The sequence below is a fragment of the Parasteatoda tepidariorum genome, chromosome 2 (genome assembly GCF_043381705.1).
Source record: "Parasteatoda tepidariorum isolate YZ-2023 chromosome 2, CAS_Ptep_4.0, whole genome shotgun sequence".
In the NCBI taxonomy this organism is placed as follows: Eukaryota; Metazoa; Arthropoda; class Arachnida; order Araneae; family Theridiidae; genus Parasteatoda; species Parasteatoda tepidariorum.
In genome coordinates, this window is record NC_092205.1 from 14,828,073 (window position 1) to 14,852,634 (window position 24,562).

Genomic DNA, 24,562 nt, shown 5'->3' on the forward strand with positions numbered 1-24,562 from the left:
TCCATTCCTTCTTGTAAATTGTTTGCAGGCTTTTGGTTGTTTCTTAGCGTGGGAGACACGTCACGTGAGCATCCCCGCCCTCAATGATTCCAAGTACATCGGCATGAGTGTATACAACGTGGTGATCATGTGCGTGATCGGGGCCGCACTCTCCTTTGTGCTGAGGGAGCAACAAGATGCGGCCTTTGTCATCATCTCAATTTTTATAATGTTCTGTTCGACGACCACCCTCTGCCTGGTGTTCGTTCCCAAGGTGAGACTGGTGAGGCCCCAATCATTTCATACATCTGGGTGTGCGTCTCATGCCTCTCCTCTTCCTCTCTTTTTTCTTCTTTTTTTTCATTTATTACACAGATAATCATACAGTTAAGAAACTAATCCACGGCAATACTGACGGCTACACATATTCGAAAAATAAAACTTCGCCTTAGATTTTATAGGCATTCTCATTGAAATACAGAATGAAATTCCTCTATAAAAAGGATTAAAGAGTTATTTGATTTACATAAAGTTAGAGTTATAATTAAAGAGTTATAACTTGACAGAAAGTATTTTGAAAGAGAAATTAACAATTATTTAATACAATACTTCAGCAAGGGATACCCTTATGCCCATAAGCAGAATATTTTCTTATTAATTAATACAAATGTTCTGCAAGCATTTCACAGCGAAAAAAAGTCAACTTAATGTTAAAATACTATATTTTCATTTATTAAAATACAGGATCATACACAGATGCACTATATTATTTTTTAAACCAAGGCAAACATTCTTGATTTATTACTTTTTCAATCACTTTTGCAGTACAAAATTTTGTTAATGACGATGATAATGATGAATTATTAATAAAATGCCTATGATTTGAAGGTCCGAACATTAAAATAAAGGCTGCCTAAAAAATCTGCTGAAGAATGTATGAGATTAGGGTTCGGAATTATTCTGCAGGCCAACCGGAGGCAGGTGGGCGGGGGGGGGTGTCGCAGGAAAACGCTGTCACTTATTATAGATACAAATTGCTCTGCAGGACTTCGTTTGTTCTTTGACGTACGTCACAGTTTTAGGCACTTTATGCTTCTGGGCCCTTATGCGTGCATATGGGGGAGAATAACTATTTGATTAAGTATTATTTATGTCAGAAAGATCCATTTCTAAGAAAATAAATAAAATTACATAGAAAACATACCATATAAAATCAGACCAAAAACATGGAAAGTAATACAATTTATGAACCAAAAATAAATAAAGCATAAGGCAAAAAGACTAAAATATTATTCTATATCTTAATTAGGAAAGTTGTTGTTTAGATAAATAACAGTTCCAAATTAGCATTTAAATAAATACTGTTGCTTGCAAGAAGAGGAATTGTAGAAAAATTATGAAAACAAAATTCGAAATTTTAAGTTAATATAGCATAATGTAATTATTCAGTTCTGCCATCTTCTGACCAAGTCTTCTAACCAATACTATCAAATATTAATGCTAAATATTGCATGTTTTCAGCCCTTAAACTCTACCTCTTAAGAGCATTGCAGTCATTACTAAGGTTGCAAATCTGTCTTGACGCGAGTTATTGCGAAGTTTAAATTTTTTTTTCTCCAAAATCCACAAATTTTCAGACATTTAACAATTGAATTAATTTGATTCTGTTTTACCGTGAAACTTACATTCTTATTGCAATCAAAATGCAGTTATAAATAAAAGCAACGTGGCTAATTATTGACGGATATTGAAATGGCGAGGAAATAGTTTGGAAATTAAAGAGACACTCTCAATTGCGTCAAATACAGTTGAGTTGTTTTCCATTCCATCGGCTGATAAATAGATAACGATAAATGCATAACATTCCTTTAGAGCAAATACCTCACGGAGGTACAATAAGAATATATATATAAAAAAAATAATTTAGAAAAACATAAATTTTCAGAAGAAATGCTGGTTTTAAGCAAATGTTAAGCAGGGTAATTGCTTTGATAAATGAAATTTCTAAAGCCTTTGCATCAAAAGACCTGTAGAAATTTTAGCAAATGAATATTTAAAGAGCGCAAAACATTAAAAGCATTAATTTAACAGTTTGCAATAATTTGTTCCAAAATTGCGCTCTGTTTGAAGGAAAATACCAATATTACATGAAATTAAAAGGTTTTTATCCGATAAGCTTTAATTTCCAAAGCCTTAACACTTTTTTAGTGCCGGTTGGTATTTAAAATTTTTCGCAAATTTTATCTTTTTTTTAATTTTTTTTATTGCGACTAACTTATAACCCTTTCTTCCATTGACGCAGTGAAACAGGTAAAATTACCATTCAAGAATTTGTTTTAAAAATGCTTTTAAGTTGATTTTTTTTCTTTCGCCAAATATTATAAATTTTAAACTCAGCATTTTTTTTAAGAAATAAAACTTTTTTCAGAGTTTATTTTTATTCACATTTTTTCATGAAATTGATATTTTTTCTTGCAAGCTTCCTCCTAGATAAGAAAAATATATTAGCTCTCAGAGTCTTCTATTATAATTTCAAACTCAAGGGCTCAAAATTTTGCTAGATCCATGATTCTAAATACGTACTATTATTCAATTATAATTCACTATTTTAACTAAACTGATTATATAGAATAATTTTTACCCGTGGTTCTATAGGATGAAGATTTAAACGAGAGATTAAGAATCTAAATTTTAATGAAGCATGCAGAAATGAAATAAAATCCTTGACATGATTATTATTTTCCTTCGACAACAAGCTATAGTTTATTTATTTATTTCAAGAAAGTAAACTATTTTTTTTCATTTAAAATAACTTTATTTTTCCATACTTCTATTAAACAAATAACTGTTGATTGAAACTGATAATATTTTCGTTTTCGCTGAGATAATTTATTGCAAGAAAATAATCATACTAAAAAAAAAAAATTTTGTCATAGAATAATTTTTACAAAAAACTGGATGGAATTTTAAGATGCTAACTTCTCGTTTTATGCGAATATATTTTCGAATGAAGATAAACTTTTATTAATTCTTACTTTTTAAAATATCTAATAATTTTTTAAATTGAAATAAAAAAAAATATGTAATTGAACTTATTTTGTTTAATTTAAATTAAGTACATATTTTTGTATTTTGGCTTCATAAACAGTTAAATTTTGATGAATATGTGTAAAAACGTTTACTAAGCTTTCAGCCGTTACAGTATTGTTATGGATTAGTTTGACGAGCAATAGTTCATATTTTAACTCACTTCAAAATAATCTTCCACCAAAAAAAAGAAGTTTAAATATCTAAACAGAATAAATAATATAGTATTTTAGAAAAATTACATAATGTTTATTCATTATTTTTTTTAAAACTAAATTAAAAGTTTTACTCTAAATTCTCGCGGTTGTAAAATCAACTACTTAATATAATTACTCAAGTATAAATTTTAAATAAATATTACTTTGAATATTTCGTCTAAAGTTAGGAAACACTTGCTTTAGAAGTTTCCCATTTTTATATGAAATTTTTCACCAAACTGTTTTCTGAGCTACGTTAAAACACAATTTACATTTATATTTTAAAAAATATTTCTCCAGCTGATTTATGAATTTCTTTTTGAAACTTTTCTTTTCAAAAGCATACAGTTTAAATGAATCTTAAAATGAAATCACAATTCTTTAGAAATAACAAAATAGAATACGTAAAGCAATTGAAAACAATTTTTAAGACCAGAAAGTGTAAAGGTAAAATCTTCAACTGTTTTTGCTTAATTTCATTATAGATAACAATGTTTTATTTTATACTAAGTATTTATTCTGAGCATTTATTTTGTTCCATAATAGAAGAATAATTTTTATTTAAAAAAAATGAAGTCACAAGTATTTTCCTCTTTTAGAAATGATAAAATATCAATAAAAGTCATTTGGCATAAAAACTTAATAAAAAATTAAGTATTTCTATTGCGTGAAAATATATTTGATATCTCTTTGTATTACAAAAAAAAGGAATTTCAAGAAGAAAAAAAAGGAAATATTATACAAGCGAAATTATTTGGGAAATTCTCAAAAGATTTTATCAAACAAAAATACATATAATTAGAAATATTATTTTTTTATTGTTTGAAAAAAACTAAGTTTTTGTTCTGCTAATTTTGTCTCATAACATCAGTTTTCAAAAACAAAAAATATTTTTCTAAGTATAAAAATGTGAAAAAGTTTTAAGTCTTGAAATACTCTTTTTAACTTTTAAAAGTTAAAAAAAGTATTTCAAGACTTAAAACTTGATACTTAACAATTAAGGTCGGTCATTAATTTATTTCATAACATGAAAATGCGACACTGCAAGTAGTATTTTGTCAATAAACTGTACAGATTTTGATTGCACATTTATTACTTCTCACGAGCACATAACTCCACCCACACACACAGTGAGCATGAGCATGATATTTGCACTCGCACACATTTACTCAGAGGTATGATTATTTTTATTCGAATATCGAGTGAAAAAAAGTATAATTTTAATTATAAAACGTGATAACTTTTCTATTTCTCAAAATTAGTTGACATCTTTTCACTTTTGCCTTTATAAATACTTCATACAAAAATAAATTGCATTCTTTTTGAACAGGTAACGAAAAGTAAGTAATTAATGAAGTCTTTTGCAGTTTTTTTTGTCAGCAATGAATTAATGAAAATGCATTTTAAATTCATTGCTAAAATGCATTATGGAAGCACAAACTTTTAAAGACATCAACGCCACTCATCTGCTGCGGAGATTTGGTAAAAGACGTAACACACATCCTCACAGCTTGTCTGGTTTTAAACACCCTATTTTACTCTGGTTTGACAACCTATTTGCTACAATGCTTGTTTAAATAGATTTAGCAATAATTTTTTGATTCTTTAACAACCCCCTTGACACCACCGCTCTTTAACATGGGGCTCCAAACGGGAGTCGTTCTTAAACCAGTCAAAAATAAAACGATGGCTACCCAAAACAAAATGGCACGCACTTAAGATTGGCCAATACCCTCTCCGCAGTTTTCGAAATATCGTCAACGCAATTTTTTTTCTGGATAACAATTTAGTTGTCTTTCATCAAGAAAACGCTTCGCCAAATATAGTCAATAATACATCTCTTAAGACTATTCTCAACTGCTAAAAGGCAGTAATCATCGCTCTGAAGACTAATTCCACCGTCTTATCTGTAATGTCAAACTTCTTGCTTTTAGAACAACAAAATATCTTTTTTGCAGCAACATTCAACACGAAGTACAATTATACACCACCCAGACCAATTACCCGTTTCTTCTGATTCAGCGTCATCGTATACAATATCGTAGTGAACAATCATCGTAGAACAATTTTAGTGGTCAGCCAACAATCAGCAACCCAAACGGATTGCTTATTAAAGCGTGGTAAACTCCAAGAATCATTTCAATTTACGAATCAGGTAGAATCAAACCTTATATTTCTAAGCATGTATGGTAATACAAAAAAAAATTAAATAAACTCTTGGATTCTTGGGAGTTTAATGAGCGGTACATTTGGGGTTGAGAGACAGGACATCACAAATGTTCACTACGATGATTGTTCAACGACGAGGCTGTAGCTGAAAGGAAGGATAATTGATCTGATGAGCGGTGTAGAACTGTTCTTTTTGTTGAATGTTGCTGAAGAGGAGAGAATTGTGTTGTTCTCAAAGGCAGGAGATTGACTTTGTTGATAAGATGGTGCAGTTCGTCTTCAGAGCGGTGTCATTGGCTCTATTCGGCAGGGCATTTTGTTGATAACAGACGATGAACTTGTTAACCAAAAAAGTAATAATTCCATTGACTATATTTAGAAAGATGCGACGAGTGTATTTTCCGGCTTTAGATGTGCTACATTTTGTTTTGGGTAGAACAGGTTGTTAAACTAGACAAGCTGTGAGGTACATATATCACCAAATCTCCATCTTAGATTCCACTGCTCTTCTCTAAGTGTATATATACATATATATAAAACTCTATCACTGCCGTAACATGGTCACCCACTGAAGCAAGAATGCACAACACAATAACGAGTCACAATATGAAAAAAAATATTAGTAGCTAACATTAATATTGTATATCACTGTTGTATTAAAAATTAATTGAAAGGAGTATTATATTCAAGATTTTGTTTAAAAGCGAGATAAGTGAATTGCACGTGTATACGGACTAATTTCTCGCTCGAGAAATGATAAAAAAAGTAATTTAAATAAGTCTTAGAAGAAAGAAATCAGTTCACTAGGAAATAAATGGAAAATTTTAAATTTTTATTAACGTTAGAGTAAATGTTTAAAAAATCTATATTAATATTTTTATTACAGTATTAATTTGATGGTTTTTATGTTAATTTCTAAAATTATCGAATGAATGCTTACGAATTTGTTTCTTTTTGTTTCTTATCTGGAAAACTATGTAAGAAGTCACATTTTTCTACCATAACGAAATCCATTCATTTCATACCAAAATGATTATAATTCATTAGTCTAAGAAAGAACGATTTTATAGTAACTTAAGTGTGAAAAACACTTAAGTTACTACAGTAGAAAAAGTTTTTGTTAATACTTTTGTGATTCATTTCAATAATTAAGATCGTTCTGGAGCCAAGTTCGAAGGAATTTTAAGCCAATAAAAAGCCCAGAGTATTTCTGCATTATGGATAAGCTCTGTCCACTTTCAAATGTACACTCTCACACGATCTTATATTGAATAAAAATATAAACATGTTAAATTATTATGAATAATGAAATTTAATTTTTATTAATATCTTACACTTAATAATTTTTCTTTGTATTTTGAAAAGTAAATTTAAGCGAGAAAAAATAAATCACAGAAATCAGTTCAATTATAAGTCGGTGATCTATACTATAATGTATTACAAAAAGTTGCTATCGGAAATCAAAAATTTCAAATCGATAAAAGTTACGATTGTGACCCTATGCTTTACAAAAGAATTTTTAATCTAAGTGAAAATAATTTAGGTATTCTGAAATGGATCCCAAAGCTTATTTTTCGAGGGTATAAAACATGAATTTCTTTTTTTAGTCATAAATATAAAAGAAACTTAAGTTTTCAAATTCAAAAATGCAATTTTTTGAATGTAAAAAGCAGTGAAAAATCATTATGGATGGTAATTCGAAATTTACCGGGAAACTTTCGTTAAGAGATACGCATATCTTAAATTTTCGAATCAGTCTTCAGGTCTGGCCACTTATTTAGTTCTTACTTAATAGTTTTCTTATAGATTTTGAGAAATCTAAATATTGCTTTTTAAGGAGGATTTTTTTTCAATAATTTAAATACTAAATTTCGCATTTTAAACTTGAAAACTAAGATTTGTATTATATTAAAACTTACATTTTAATAAAATGTACTTATAACCAAAAAAAAAATTTTTTTAGGCCAGTTTCAGAAAACCTATATGTTTTTCAATATGTTTCACACCAATTGTTTCATAAACATTTGACCATATTGATATTTCTTATCAATTAAAAATTTTGCATATCGTGATCCGCCCTAGTAAGTTAACAATAAGTTACAACACACTAAACTAAACTGCTTATAACACAGCATAAAAAGGAATCGAGAAAGAATAGTAATTATTGCACGTAGTTTATACGTAAATGATTTGCTGTCCATCGTTTACAGTTGCTGGAACTATGGGCAAATCCTCACGCTGGTGACCGTAGGGTTCGTGCTACTCTCAAACCCCTGAAGAAATCTCGGCGGAGTTCAGAAGATGATCTCCAGTACAACATACAACTTCTTCAAGAAGAGAACAGAAGATGTAGGCAGCGATATGAAGATGTAAGTACATTAAGAACTAAATTTTAATCTTTTGAATACACAATATAAATTAATTGAATCATGAAATAAGGTGTATTTTTTGTAAATTTAACATTTTTGAGATATGAAACATATTAATGCGAGTGTGTTGTTGTTGTTGTTGTTACTTATTCCACTTGGCCCAGGACAAAGCTAGACCAAGTCCAGAAGACCGTTCACCGACAGAAAATCATATACCATCGCCGGAGCCTCCAAGATAAAATTCTTCTCTAGCCTCACACAGGACAGCAAACGATCAGGTGTAGCCTGGTGCACATTACATTTTAGGCATATTTTGACCCTGAACAAATGTTAGTCCGCATGTATGACCACTGATTAGTCTTGTGATAGCTGTCTGCAGTTTTCTATCACCTTTTGGCTCCAGGGCAGCCCCAGGACTATTTTGTTGATACCAACCATGACTAGGTGGAATCCTCCAAGTCCTGTTATTGTCGGCCTTTACTTTTGCAAGGATTTCATTGCATGTTAGAAGACCACTACTATCTATAGGATCATTAGAACCCTCCTTGTCAGGATCATTAAAGTAAAGGTTTACGTGAGAGGGGATCCACTGTAGATGTACACCGAAGAGCCATTACATTATGAGCACCCTCCATCTATAACAATGGGCTCGCTCAGGTTTTCATGGTCACTCGCCCAGGAACAATGTTTTCATGGGGCACATTAGGACCCATAATCCTCATAGAACAATTCCTGATGTCTGTATGCTACTTGAACATAGTTGAAGATCAGGTTCACCCATTCATGGCAACAGTTTTTCCTGCGGGGGATGGTGTTTACCAACAGGATAATGCACCATGTCATAGGGGTCGAATCATCATGGATTGGTTCGGGGAACATTCCAGTGACTTTCAAGTCATGTCTTGGCCCCCAAATTTACCTGACCTTAATCCAATAGAGCATTTGTGTTAATACTTGGAAAACCAAATTCGTAGTGCCACGCTACCCCCTCGCAATGTGAGGAAATTGCAGGACCAGTTGGTGAGCGCTTGGTACCAGATACCTCAGACTATCTATCAGCACCTTGTGGAATTAATGCCACGGCGGGTACTAGCAGTTTTGGGGACCAAAGGTGGTCCTACATGTTATTAGTAGGGTGGTCATAATGTAATGGCTCTTCGGTGTATATCGTTGTGAGAAGAGTAAGTCTTCAAATTGTTAGTGATATTAAGGCCACTTCTGTCACCGATGTTTCACCAATCACTCAGATATTGTATTGAGCTCTTTCTATCCGCGAAAATCCGTGAAAATGAGACTGTAATTACATGTAATAAATCCAATTATATATTTATTGCGTTTTTCACTCCGAACACAAAATAAAATTTTGTGTTTTCCATCTCGATAATATTCCTATTTCGTCACCGAATGGATTGATTTTGGATAGTAATGAATACTCTGAAAAATCTTGATTTAATATAGATAAAGTTCTTTTCGAATTGTACCGTGAGAGACTTCCAGATTCCTACGAATGTTTGTTATAAGTTACATTTTTATTTATTATAACTTTATAAAGCAAATTGTTTTTAATTCAGTAAAATTCCTTCCTTCACTTTTTTAATCCAATAAACTTCTTCAGAAGTAACATTAAGTTATTTATAAGATCAACATATATATTGCACAAATTTTATTAAAGACGTTTGTCAACATCAAGTTTTACGTACAGATAATAATAATTATTGATCAGATCATCGCAAATTTTTGCAACCCTTAAATCATACAGAAATACGGTCAATAAACAAAATGCTTTATTCAAACAAAATTATATAAAATTATAATATCTGAATGAAACGTAGAATTTAAAATATGTTTTCAATAAACTAGTTTTTTAAATCATACTTTTTAATACTAAATATATAAAATTCATATTTCAAATTTTATATTTATATATACATACATTTCACTAACTTTTGAGTACGTAAGTATATTAACAATCAGTTAAAATACGTTGACAATAAAATTAGTAAATAGTTAATAATCTTTAAATGTACCACATAAATTAGAAATAAAGTTCTAATTCAACATTTAAATTTATCATTTCAAAGCTCGAGAATGTTTTAATGTTTAAATTGAAATGTTATAATTAGTTTTCTAATCATACGTAAAATTATATCTATATAATGGAAGTTTCTCTCGAATAAAACACTGCATTCAATCAGTTAATTCCGTTTTTAAATCTTCTTTTTCTGCATCGTATTATTGTTAGAAAATACATCAAGCGACTAATAGTTTGGATTATAATACAAATCATGGGATTTTTTTACTTCTATGAGTTACTATCTAAGTTATTTTTGTCCTCTGGAATATTTTTATCTTAATTAAGCAACAATATTTTCAAATAAATGGCACACAAAAAAATGCATCATGTTTAAATTTGACCTTGAAACTGAATTTAATTAGGATAGTTTATTTCGTTAATTACAATGGAAATGAAAATGTGTTTATTTAATGATGCATATTATAACCTCATAACCTCAAAAAGATTTAAAAAAATTTTGGTTCATAGACATGACACATTTTTTTAATCTCCATAAAATATCCTAAACATAAAATTATTTTACTATGCCACATATTTTTATATATAAAGCGATCAAATGGGAGTTATTTTATCTTTCTTAGCCGTGAAAATTTATCCCACTTAGTCAGGTGTGTTATCTAATATAAATCATAATTTGGGAATATATGATCATTAATCCAATTTCGTGTGACTTAATAAATTTTAATAATTGCAAATGACAAAAAATTGCACTATTTGCAACTTTTTAAGCAGTCGCTTATTTTACAACGCAAACACTAATTCGATTAAATCAACAAATAAAATGTAATCAAGTATTTGGTTCGGTACTTTTATAAATTATATGAACTTGTAACTAAATAATTATTGTTTTAGATGTTCTTAAGAGTTTTCCTTAATTTTTGAAATTGAATAATAGAACAAAAAGTGACTACTACTACTACTATTGCTGAAAGTGACACAAAATTTCGAAAATAAAATAATACTTACTATTTTATTGTGTTATTAAATTCAAAGTTACAATTTTTAAATGATACACTGTAAAGGAAATATGATATTACCATGCTGTTTGGTATGCCGTTATTTGTTGTCGTTTATATTTGTTATATCCGATGTCGTTTGGTATTTGTTATGCCGAATATTTCCATGCTGTTTGGTGGAATATGTGGTAATTTTATCACGATACCTTACAGCATGGCATAAAAACAATTTATTTGGAAAAAAAATATTTTTCAATGTTATATTTTTAGTAAAGGTATAGTAATAAGATCTGGAATTTTAAAAACCAGAATTTCTTATAAACCGTTACCATAAAAACGAAAAAATTACTAAAAGAATGATTACTTTAAGAAACACATTTTTTTTTCAAGAATTGTAGTTTCGTTTACCAAAAATGTCATTACCACGAAGGTACATAAATTTTACCAGAATTTTTCTCACCGTATATTAAATTACTTTCTTCTAAACTGCAGAATTATACATTTGGATATTTTCATCTAAAATTTAAGTGTGTATTATAATTCTTATTTTTCTAATTATTTTTTCCTTGTTTAATTATCTAGTATAACTTTTATTGTTTTTCATCAGGTGAGCATAGAACTTCAAAAATTGAATCTTCGATTGCGTGAAGCAGAAGAGCCGGTAATTCTGGTGACACACGGTTATGACATGACGTCTCCTATAGTTGAATTACCATCACTTGAAGGTAAGTGGCAGTACGCATTCTTCTGAAGTACAATTAACTAAAAAGGAAAAACCATTTATCATGGAATAGTTAACTGCAATCAATAAGCGGAGAAAATTTTTTTTTGTAAAAATTGCCTTACTGGTATTGTAATAGCATTTCTGATTCAAAAGGAAAAAAAAACACTATTTTGTTTACTTAAACCAAAATTTAGAGCATTTAAACCCTTAATTTTATAATTTTTCCGTTCCTTATGGTAACTGTTTACCAGAAATTCTGGTTTTCAAAATTATAGTTCAGATGACAACATATTTGGTGAAAAATACAAAACTGAGTAGAAAATTTTCCCAATAAATGTTTTTTATGCCATGCTCTAAGACAGCGGTTCTTAACCTATGGATCGCGACTCAAAATTGGGTCGCGAAGCATATTTCTTGGGTCGCGCTGAGTCGAACCAAAAAAGTGAGTTAATACACCAAATAATAAGTAATAACAACACCTCCTAGAAGAAGTCATTGTGGCTTACTCAGCCTAATTTTGACTTTTTTTGGGGTCGCGACATGAACATATTTCTCAAATTTGGGTCACGGCTTAAAAAGGTTAAGAACCACTGCTCTAAGACATGATAAGATTAATAAAATTTACCATGATTAGCAATTTATATCAAATATTATAAAACCATATTTAATTGTTACCAGAATTTACTGTTACCAGAGTTTACCAGAATGATTACCAAAGTGCTTGGTAAAAATTACCAAGCATTTTGTGTCCCCATAAAGGCAGGAACACGGCAAATATTACCACATTCTGGTAGTTTTGGCCAAACTTTCTTTTCTTCTCAGTGTATGACATGATGGACCACTTAAGTTATTGCCATAACTCTTTCAGATAATTTGATAATTGAGAAATCGAATGTGTTTTAAATAGCATGTTTAATACTGCTTCAAAATGAACAATTCCGTTGATTTTTATCACTTAATGAATTGTTTGCAATTCCTAAAAAGTTAATAAGGGGAATTCAGGACCTAGTTGCATTTAATTAGTTCAGCAACATTTAAAAAAATACGGTAAAAAGGACTGGCACTCAGGGTGCCGCTATCATTTACCCTAAAATATTGCGAAATAAAAAGCTTAATATATCATAAATTTTATTGTAAAATCCCTTAACCGCTGTGTGCGTCATATTTTTGAATATAAGTTGCAATTTCTTCGCATTAATTCGTATTCAATATATGCAAAAAAAAATACCCTTCTTTAAATTGAAATTAATCATATCCAATAAAATTTAATTTGAAAAAAAAAGGTTTTTTTTTCATCTAAATTTTTATGCACATTTTAATATTCAAAAAATAATTGAATATCAACAAAATTTAAAATACATATCTAATATTGCATAAAAAATATACTAAACAAAAATATAACTTCATATAAATGGAAAATAATTGTTTTTCGACATAAAACTTTAAAAGCTATAAACTTTTTTCAATTCTAGAAAAGAGATTTTTTTTCAACAAAAAAAAAAGAAGCAACTCTGTATTTTCCCTTTAATGATTCCTTTACATCACAGATTTAAGTAAGAATTTCGAAATAAACAAAGTTAAATCCGCTTAAATTGTAAAGTTGATTTCTATGAGGCAGAAAACTAGATTCCCCCTAAATATAAATACTGCAAGAGACTTTTTCACAAACTAAACAAAAAACGATAAGTATTTTTTGCAAGTAAAAACGCATTTGCGAGGGCTGTTTGGACAAAACAAATCACAAGTGACAGTGATTTCTTCCTCTTCAGAAAGAAGTTAAAGTTGTTTTTTTTTAAATGCCTTGCAGTTATTTTACAATAAAATTTCAGTCTGGCTGAGAGTCTCATTATTTCCGGTAAAATATTTTTTTTTTCTTCAATAAAAAAACTGACATGATATATGACAATTTTCTTTTTATTGTGATAGTATGAGTGAAACGAAAAATGTCTTTTTAATATTGTTGTCTGTTAGAGAATGGAACTATATCGACAATTTGCTATGTTCTAAAACTTTTAACGCTAAGCTTTCAATTTGCATCGCCACTCAAACATCTGCTAACTTTAAAACTAATTTCAAAATTGCAGATAAAATAAATTTCAAATTTATTTTTAAATGTAACGCTGGACTGTAATTGAAACGCTTTGCGATTTTTTTTTTGCTTAAAAATGTCTCTAGATACCTTAAAGCAATATTCTGAACTGTTTTTAAATATAAATTGTTTTAAAAGTACTAGTTTTTTTTAAATTTTTTCATTTCCTCCGAAATTCCTCCGAACAAAATTTGGTAATAGTGGTAAATATTTGGTCATTTCACCATGATACCTAAGAGCACGACATAGAAACCATTAATTCGGTTAAATTTACTTTTCAGTCGGTGTGGTAATAAGAACTATAATTTTTAAAACCCGAATTTTCGGTAAACCACTACCCTATAAGCAAAAAAATTACCAAATGAATAGTTTAAACACCGTATAATTTGGTTTAATTAACCTGAATGATGTTTTTTTTCTTTTTTGTACCAAAAATAATATTAGTATAGTAAGGCAATTTTATTAGAATTTTTCTCCATGTAAGATTGCGTCAAACTTGCATCGCATTATGCTTTAAGAAAAAGATATTATTGAATCATAATTTCTTAGATTGTTGTATATTAGTTGATATAAAACCATTTATTATTTTTTAATAATCAACTTGTTATAGCGTGTTATTTCTATCATTTTTTTTATCAGTGAGTGAAGAAGATTCTACTGAAGACCAGTTTTCCAGGAGACCATCCATGCCCGTGAGATCGATGGCCATATCGTTGCCAAAAAGAAGGTTATAATTTCTTTAATTTAATAAAAGTATTTTAGAAAAATATTTTTTTGCTTGAAAATCATAAAAAAAGAACATTTTGATTAGGCTTGAGATATTCGTGTAAAAGATCTGATGACCGAGACTTACCGTACCCGTAAGATCGACGGCCATATCGTTGCCAAAAAGAAGGTTACAAATTTTTTAATTTAATGAAAGTATTTTAAGGAAATATTTTTTGTTTGAAAATCATAAATGAAAAGAACATTTTTATTATTCGTGATATATTCGTGTAAAAGACCTGATTCAGAATAACTCATTTTTATCATAATCAGAGAATTTAATTGAACACCTTACTTCCCATCATCAAACATAAATTAAAATTCAATGTCATTGGTTGTAGTTTATTGATTATTTTTCTGAAATAATTTTGAAAATTCTCTTTACCAAAAGGATTATTCTTCTAAAGATAAACGGTTATAAGCTCTAAACAAACACTTTAAGGGAATGTATTTTTATTTTTAAACTTATTTTGATGAGGTACCATGTAACAGTTTTCCAAAAAGCTACAAATATGAAGTGAAAGAATATCATTGGCTCTTATCAGATCTTGGCTTATTGCCCGTGAAAGTAAATCTCTAGTGGATAATATTATATGGCGGTCTTCCAACAAGTTATTCGTGTACAATATTTAATTTGAAATTATTTTTTGCTTTTATGTTTCTTTTAAAAAGCTAATCGTCAAAAGTGATTCCTGCATTGGTTTTAAAAGTTCGCTTTAGAATTGCACCAAATGGAGCACCTTAAAAACATTTTTTTCAGAAAGAAGGAGTAAATAACGTTATTGCGATTTATTTTTCTTTTTAGCAAAATGTTATTTTTAAAATCGTAATTTTTTTCAGAATAATAAACATTCATTTTTTATAATGTGGTTTTGTAAAATTATTCACAATATTTTTTTACAATCGATTGCTACAAATCAGGTTTTTCATTAGATATATCATAGAGAGTTTTTAAACATTTTACTTATTTTTTGTTCATAGAAATGGGCATTCATAGCATCAAAATAATTCAGGTCATCATGCTAATGGGAGAAGAGCCTCACCACCTTCCATTTCGAACACTATTTGATGAAGTTAGTTGTCTTTACTTCACAAGGCTTGGTTTTGATAATAATTGTGCAGGGTGCATTTATTTTGAAATCATGCTACATTATCAGCTTTTTGCATGTGTTTGTTGGGAGAATTATTTCTTCATATGCTGAATGATAATTCGCATTGTCCATAAAAATGGCACATGGTTCCTCTAACCATCTTACGTAATTCAAGAAGCTATTCCTTGAAAACTTTCACTGTTCATTGTTGTTGTAGTTGTTGTAGTTCATTTACGTCGCACTAGAGCTGCACAATGGGCTATTGGCGACTGTCTGGGAAATATCCCTGAGGATGATCCGAAGACGTGCCATCACAATACTTCACTGTACATCTCCTCGTAATAGTATACCATCCTTTTGGATTGGTAAAGAATTTGTGAGGACGGTAAAAAAAATTGATAAGCAGAACCGATGGAATCTTCAATGGAATTTTTAAGCCTTCCTGGCTAGTAGAAATTTTCCAAATATATTTAGGTAAATGATTTGCGGTTATTCAAGTTTCATTAAGGTATATCACTGACCTAGTTAAAGAACCATTTCTCACTGTATTTTTCTCAAAAACCTCATACGAGAAACAATAATGGCGTTCTTTCCATTAAAAATGCACCATGGAATTTTCGTTAAGAAAATCCCAAACTTTTCAAAATTCGAAAAAAAAAATTATTTTTTATATTAAGCGAACTTTTAAATTCGCCTCTGTTGGGTTTTCATCTCGGTCGTTAATTTCTTGGATAGTTTTGAAGGATTTTAATAGATGCGTATGATCTTCCAAATCTCTAATAGGGTTTTTCAAGGATTTGTTTTCTTTCTTGTGTGACCCGAAAACCGAGAGTTTATCCTGAACTCCAGTGCCTGCAGTCCTATCTGACTCTGCATAATTTCGTTGTACTGTTTGGTAGAAAGTACTACATACATCATCAATTACTTTCTGCATCTGTAAAAACAATTATTTTGCAGCAGCAATTGATTCTGATCATTATAACTGTTTTAAATAGCTGTAAACGTCGTAAATAACCATCCTTGATTGGCACGTAATATCAAGGCTATTCATGATAACAGAACTTAAATGAAGAACAATTCAGCACTAGTTTATTAACATATAATCGAGAAAAGAATTTGCATACCAAACGAAAGCAAGAGAATCAACTATATAGAGATATAGATACCCTTAACTGCAGTGAGCATAAGAATTGCCATGGGAAAAATGTGATCTTGAGACCGCAACTTTAATTACAAGGAATATACTACAATTAATATTATTTATTGCACGAAAAAATACGGATTCGTAACAATAAAATCATTCACTTCCTTTTAATGTGATTAATAAACTTCTTTTTTGCGCGTGGAAATGAGGATTCTTAACAATAAAATTTAAACCAAATAATCGATTGCTTTATTTTAACGATATTATTACACTTCTTTACTACATCAGGAAATTAGGAATCATAACAATAAAATTGAAATAAAATACTTGATTGCTGCATTTTAATATAAATTTTACGCTTCTTAATTGTGCGAGGAAAGGAGAATTCACAACGCTTATTGCACGAGGAATGAGGATTTATAACAAGAAAACTCGAAGGAAATAAACTTTCTCTTGATTTTAACACTTCTAATACACTTCTTTATTGCTCGAGGAAAAGAAGATTCGCAACAAGTAAATTGAAACAAAATGTTTTACTTGATTTTAAGGCGATTAATACCGTAAACAATTCTTTATTTCACACGTAAATTAGGATTCATTACAATAAAATTCAAACGAACTTTTTTTTGCTACATTTTACTGCTATTTATGTTACTGTGAATGACCGAAATCGGTAGTTATTGACTTCCACCAGTGAATGTTGACAATGACGTAGTCGTTTTGGTAAATGTCCGAAATACATTACTAGATCTAGTTAAGTGCCACAGTTTGGTATACATTTGCCCGGTATGCAATACCCCAATGTTTTTTTAAGGTTTAGTGCCACTACCAAGTATGCATTTGCCCGGTATGCCCTCCACTGATTTTTTTAAGGTTAAGTGCCACTGCCCACTACGCATTTAACCGATACTCCGAACACTGATGTTTCTTCTAATCTATCCTCAGCAAATATTGAAATATCGAATAAATATAATAATTTCAACGAATAAATTAATATAAATTCGGATATAATAAATGCTTCGCACATTCACCAAAGCGACTCTGCTCTACATTCACCTTCGAAAGTCGACATTCTTTTGATTTCGGCCATTCACGGTGTAACGTATCTAGCTACATTAAGAAACAGTTGTTTGTTTTATTAAAAAAAGCATTTATTTCACACCACAACAAATAAAGTAACGACATTAAATTACGGTTTAATAAGAATCTTTCAATCATATATAGAAAATCCCGTAACGAGTTAGAATAAACTTCAAATTCAAACACACAAAATCTATCTTTTAAAAAACAACGACTCTCTGATGTTCCATATTTATCGCCCGTTTTTTTTTATTATTATTTATCTCTTTATGTGTTTATTTTATTTTATTCATGCTTTTGCTAGCCAATTATTTTTTATATTTTTAGACTTTATAACGGTAACACTTATACTTTTGTTTAATTGCATGAGTATATTTCCTTTCAGAATGTCCGAGATTTCTGTTCGTCTGTCGACGATGTCCGAGAGAGAGAGCAGCTACGTGCGAACAGACGAGTCATCAGTGCAAATGAGTTCTCCACCAGCCACGGAGGAACAGAGCACCACATTTGCCTTTCCCCAACCTGCTGTGCCTCGAGTTGAGGAATCCAAACCCTCACCATCCAGTCTGCGATATCGACAATTGCAGCCGCTTTCTCTCATGGATGAAGCTAGTCAGGCAGTCAAGTTCGTTGACTCTGACTCGAGTGGGGAGGGGTCTGGCAAAAGTCCAGGAGGCAGGAACCAGCAGGACTACCAGGAGTCGGACGATACATCCTATGCGAGGGCTATCCAAAACACTCAGAGAAAACGCAGCCTCATGAATGGATTGTCATCGAGTGCCGAAGAAGACACCGACAAGTTCGAGTTGGGAGCTTATTCAGAAGGTATATTTATTTTTTATAATCGCATTTTACTTATTTACTGCACGAGGAAAAGAGGATTCACAACAATTAAATCGAAACGAAATAATGCTTCACTTGATTTTAATACCCTGTATTCTTCTTTATTTCACGAGGAAGTTAAGATTTGTGAAATTAAGATTCAAACACTAGTGTTGTCAATTTTATCTTTTATATTTTTGATTGAAGAAATGATTGAAGAAATTGATTGAAGAAATACTATGATTGAAGAAAATAGAGTATCACAATATTTATTTGGAATTCACCAAACGTTATAACATCCTCTAATATTTAAGTTTTTACTTATGAATAAATTAGTAAAAATTAGTATAATAAAACTATTTATTATTTTTTTCTAATAAAATTTGAGAAAATTGCCATTCATTTCCTAAAAAAATTATTCTTCTCCATTGAATTCAAGTAACAAGTAATTAATATTAATTGTTACTTTTTCAACATATCCTGGTGAAAAAGAAATAGTTTTTACATATTTTTTTTAAATGAAAATCTTTGTAAATCTGCTAACATAAAATAAATACTTTTTGCACACAACCTACTCCCTTATAATTCTTACCTCAAAGAAAACGAATAGCAAACGTCTTAAAATTCGGTGTATTGGAATAATAAATTGGATACAAGATAACCAGATCCTATTTATAGCTAATTTTTATAACCATAAACTGAGCAAGATGCAATAAAAATCGTTTATAGGTATAAGGATCTCTATAAATAACTAAGTTGATGAGTGTCAGTATAGTTAAAATTTAGAAAACAGACCAATTGATTTTTAGGCTATTTAAAGTGGCCGTGAAAGTGTTACTCAATGCAAGCATAAAAATTAGTCTAAAAGTAAATGTGTAATTTTAAAACTAAGAGAAAAAAATTCTTATGTAAACATCATTTTACCACATATTCTATTTTCAACATAAATGTCCACTTAGTATCTCTTCGTTGTAAATTCAAGATTTCTTCCTGCTATGTAATACACATTTTCTGCCATCTATTTTCAATCTCATCGATTATTAGATAGAATAACTACTTTTTAATAAAATGTATGGATTAGAACTTGATATTATGATTTTTTTTATTTCGTTACGGTTTAAAGATTTTAAGAGCTCAGTACCTGTTTTGAACAATTAAATGAGCAAAAAATAAACTGTGCATTATATTTTATTTTAAACAATATCATTTTTCTTAAAGCCTTATCAAACCTAATAACTGTACTGTAAATTTCTGTCTGGGATTCACAAAATCATTTGGTGATTATACTTTCTAACAAATCGCTTTTTTAAACTAAGAAGCAATTAGAATATTTTAATTAGTTGCTTTTATGCATTATTAAAGCTGATTGACTTGAAAAACATGAGTAAAAAAGAGTACAATGCAACAAATTTCTAAAGAAAGGACTAATTAATTTTCTCAAGAGCAAATGTAAGACATTACTGAATTGAAGCTCATTGTATTTTATTGTAATACTCTTTTCATTCGTACAAAAAACGAAGCTTAATTTATAAATTTAATTAGTTGTTCAAATTGGGAAATTACAGATCGTAAAAAGAAATCTTATAATTTGGATAAATTCAGAAAACCATTAAAATATTTTTTTCTTTTTTGTTCTTTTATATATATATATATATATATATATATATATATAATGGTAAAAGAAGACGTACTTCATATTTTATTAACCAACTATTTTTTGGAAATTGAAAACTGATCTATAAGCTTCTAACTGCAGAATGTACAAATTTCTACTTCATTTATACTGTGTTATGTAGTTTAAAATGATAAAAGTCAAATTTTGAATGAAATTTATCGAATGTTCTTGAGGAAAAAAAATTAAAAAAAAATTTTTTTTTTAAATTTTTATTTGTTAAGTAAATTTTATATCAATTTAATCATTAAAAATATTTTAATTACTTCACTCGTTCTACTAACTATTAAGTTATTTATTTCTGTACACGCATTATTTCTTACTCAAATTAAATGTTTTATTATACTATGAATTAATACTGAAATTCTCGCAAATGCAGCTAAAGAATTTTCATTATTTGAACTTTTCTTACACAAAGACTTACAGGATCATTTTTTTTCTATATCAAGATACCGTTTCAATGCTTTAATATAATTTTTTACGTCACATTTTAACTCCCCATTTTTAACGTTTTTAAAAGCAATTTTTTAATTGTTCTTTTTTCACGTTAATGCTGATAACGTTTCACATCTACACAGCTGATCGTTTTAATCTTTTAAAAAGCAAAATATATATTTTAATCCTTATTTAATTATTTTTTCTCCACTTCTCTGAAAGTTATATAATCGAAAAATAAAACCGGCTGACAGATTTCATTTTTATTTTTATTTTGTTATGAGTGAGCAATTTTATATTATTCAGCAATCACAGCTTTCTCGGAAAAAAATTATAATTAATTTTGACATTATAAGCAGTTACAACATTCCATATACAATGTCAGTTTTCAGGTTATTTTATAAAGTATATTACTATTTCTATAATTGTGTTTCAGAAGCAAATTTTGTTGCTTTTTTTGTTTTGTTTACAGCATAATTTTGTTGCACGGAAACATTAAATTTTATCGTATAATATTGAAATTTCAGGATCAAATTACGGTAAAATATACTGTCACCCTGAGTACAGCTTCTGTTAAATTTTGTACCAAAATTTTTACAGTATTATTTATTAACTTGCAATTATTCAAAAATTTTACAATAAATATCACTTCATAAAAATTGCGGTATTTCAGAATTTCTCTTTCATAAGATTTTACGGTTAAAAGAAATTTTCAATAAGAAAATTCTGGCAGTCTAAGTGCAGGTACATTTTACCGTATTTGATTCAGAATTTTTTACAGCGTACATGGTGCTTGGGGTTTATTTTCGTCATAAGCATAAATATTTGCCCCTTAACCTTTAGAGCTATGAGCACGCGAATTTAAAAGTATCCTTCATTTTCGTTTAAGAATAATTTAAAAGAGAAAAATTATACTTTGTATACAAAGCAGTTAGAATGATAAGTTCTATTTTATTAACAAAATTAGACGCTTAAATGTTTCCAAAAAGTTTTTGTAGAAATAAGAAATAATTTTAAAACGCTCAAAAAACTTAAGCAATTTTTCGTTATGTAAATACATGTTGTTCTAAAATCATCTAAGAAATTCTAACCATGTACGTTTTATGTTCCATTTACAGTTGCCCAGGATCTGGACACTTGTGATTTAAACATAAAAATAAATTTGTACATTTATTTCCTCAAAAAAAGTTTTTTTTTGAATAACTTTAAAAAAAAGTTTAAGAAATTCATCATTGTAATGACACATATTGTCCGGATATCAAATCAAAATTCTTAAAATTTCCCTCGTTTTTTCCCTTTCATAAATTCCATAAATGAGTATAAATCTTTAAAAATTGTTTCAGTAATGATCTATTCCACTCATTTCGAAGATCGATTTAAAAAAATCGAGGGTTATTTGAAACAATTAAAATTACAACCTAAGGCTCCTAATTTAACACTTACCGTTTAGAATTTCACTAATGGCTTTCTTTTTTTTACGATCGTTCTGCCTTTTTCTAAACTCGTTAATGATGATAAAATCATAATTGTAAAATATATCCGAGTAGATTTTCCTTTCGTTTTCTATTGAAAAAGTATTTCAAGTTAGTTATTAAAATTGCCTGATTTCTTTATTTGCTCCTTTTTGACTCACTTATTTAAAAGAGATAAATATCTTATAAAGCATTAAATATGGGCGGCGACAAAATACTTTCTTGAAATATTTACCATGAGATCAAATTTATAAAAAAAAAAATACCAATCTTACGTGAAAACTAAGTACTAAAAATAATAGTTATTTTCTGCAAAGTATTGCTAGAATTATGTACGCTTTACAATTGAATGTATGTATGCCTTATAATGGAAATTAGCTTATAAATAAATAGCACTCTAAAATGTAAAAAATTCCGGATCGAATTGCGGTAAAATCCAATTTTACCGTAAAGTCTTATAAAGCAAAAAATATTGATATACCTTAATTTTTATGTTAATATTTACTGTAGAATCACTGAATCATTGCAGTGAAATTAATATTACTGTAAAAATAGGGGTATAAAATTTTACGTTAAAAATAGATATAAATAAATAGCTATAATATAAATAGATATAATATAAGTAGATATAACATAAATTTATAAATAAATAGCGATCTACAATGTAAAAAATTCCGGATCGAATCACGGTAAAATCGAATTTTACCGTAACGTTTTGTGAAGCAAAAAAAAAATTATATACCATATTAATTATTTATGTTAATATTTACTGTAGAATCACTGAATCACAGCAATGAAATTAATATTACTGTAAAAATAAGGGTATAAAATTTTACCGTAAAAATAGATATAAATAAATAGCTATATAATATAAATAGATATAATATAAATTTATAAATAAATAGCGCTCTACAATGTAAAAAATTCCGAATCGAATTGCGGTAAAATCGAATTTTACCGTAACGTTTCATGAAGCAAAAAAAAATTATATATACCATAATTTTTATGTTAATATTTACTGTAGAATCACTGAATCACGGCAATGAAATTAATATTACTGTAAAAATAACGGTATAAAATTTTACGGAAAAAAAGAATTTTACGGATGCTGCACTCAAGATGCCTGCTCTTTTTACCGTTTTATGATCCGGAATTTTTTACAGCGTACTAGTTGTAACGTGGTTTCAGCCTGTTAATGACTTAAAAAAAACACAATAGGTATTCAATTGAATTTATTTAAAAAAATGGGATTCTGTTAGTCGTAGCGTAGTTTCAGCCTAATTATTAAGGTAAACAACAAAGTAGTTATTAAGTTTAATTTATTTAAAATAAAATAAATCAACTTGCAGCGACGCAGTTTTAGCCCATTAATGAGATTGAACAACAAAATTCCAATTTAAACAAATTCAATATTTTCTAGGTTTTTTTTTTGCCATTAGAAATTTTTTTTATAAGTAGAAATTATTTGGAATTACAGAATTTTAATTTCTTATTAATTTCTTAAACGTCAATATTTTTGATTGAACACTGTTATACGTTTGTAATCAATTTCAGTTTAATTTACGGATTATAGCCATCAATGATATCATTTCCTGTTTTACAATGATTAGAAATAATTTACTAGATTTTGATATTATTTTTCTCTGTTTAGTATTATTCTATGCCCACAATAGATAAGTATTATAGCCTAATTTTTGGAAAAGAATCTAAAATATAGGTTAAAATTTTAAAATTAAATATTGTAATAATAATATTGTAAAATCAAGAGTTGTAAATAAATATTATAATAATAAAATCGTTATATCGTGGGTGCAAAATATGTATTGATAATAAAATTGTGATACTAACAAGTCTAAGCCAGTTTGATTGAGAATGATTTAAGAAAGTTAGTTCTTAAAATAAAGAGTCTTTTGTGAAAAATTATATTTGTTAACTAAATGACGTGATAGAAATCTTAAATCGGTAACATTGAAAATTTCTGGTGAAAAAAATATAATAATTCTGGTTAATAAAACAACTAAAATATGAGGTATTTAAACCACTCATTCGGTAACTGTTTCGTTAATATAGTAACAAACTACCAGAAATTCTTGTTTTTGAAATTATAGTTCCTATTACCCTACATTTAGTAAAAAATGCAAAATTGAGTAGTAAATTTAACCGAATTGACTTTTATGCCATGCTCAAGGCTATCATGAAAAATTATCAAATTTCACCCTATTTACAACCAAACATCATAGTAATAAAACCATATTTCATTTTTAATTTTAACAAAAATCATTTTCCAAGTATTTCGCCAGGAACACGGTAAATTTTACCATATTCTGGTAGTTTTAACATATTTTTCCAGTGTAGTGAAATCAGTAATAAAGCTACCAGCAGGGCTTTGCATTTACCAGTGTTTTGATGAAATGATTATCCACTAATATATAAATCA

At 28.8% G+C, this 24,562-nt stretch overlaps 1 protein-coding gene across 2 annotated transcripts in view; it reads left to right on the forward strand.

Annotated features, from left to right (window-relative positions):
- The window catches only part of LOC107448832 (gamma-aminobutyric acid type B receptor subunit 2), a 274,252-nt gene that overhangs the window by 246,787 nt on the left and 2,903 nt on the right, over positions 1 to 24,562 (forward strand). Inside the window, exons 15-19 of one of the 2 annotated variants that reach the window (XM_043051303.2) lie at positions 29 to 262; positions 7,643 to 7,801; positions 11,439 to 11,556; positions 14,284 to 14,371; positions 18,110 to 18,549. In XM_043051303.2, the coding sequence (XP_042907237.2) occupies positions 29 to 262; positions 7,643 to 7,801; positions 11,439 to 11,556; positions 14,284 to 14,371; positions 18,110 to 18,549 (1,039 nt within the window). The remainder of the gene's footprint in view (positions 1 to 28; positions 263 to 7,642; positions 7,802 to 11,438; positions 11,557 to 14,283; positions 14,372 to 18,109; positions 18,550 to 24,562) is intronic. The other variant, XM_016064184.3, reaches the window with a different exon arrangement.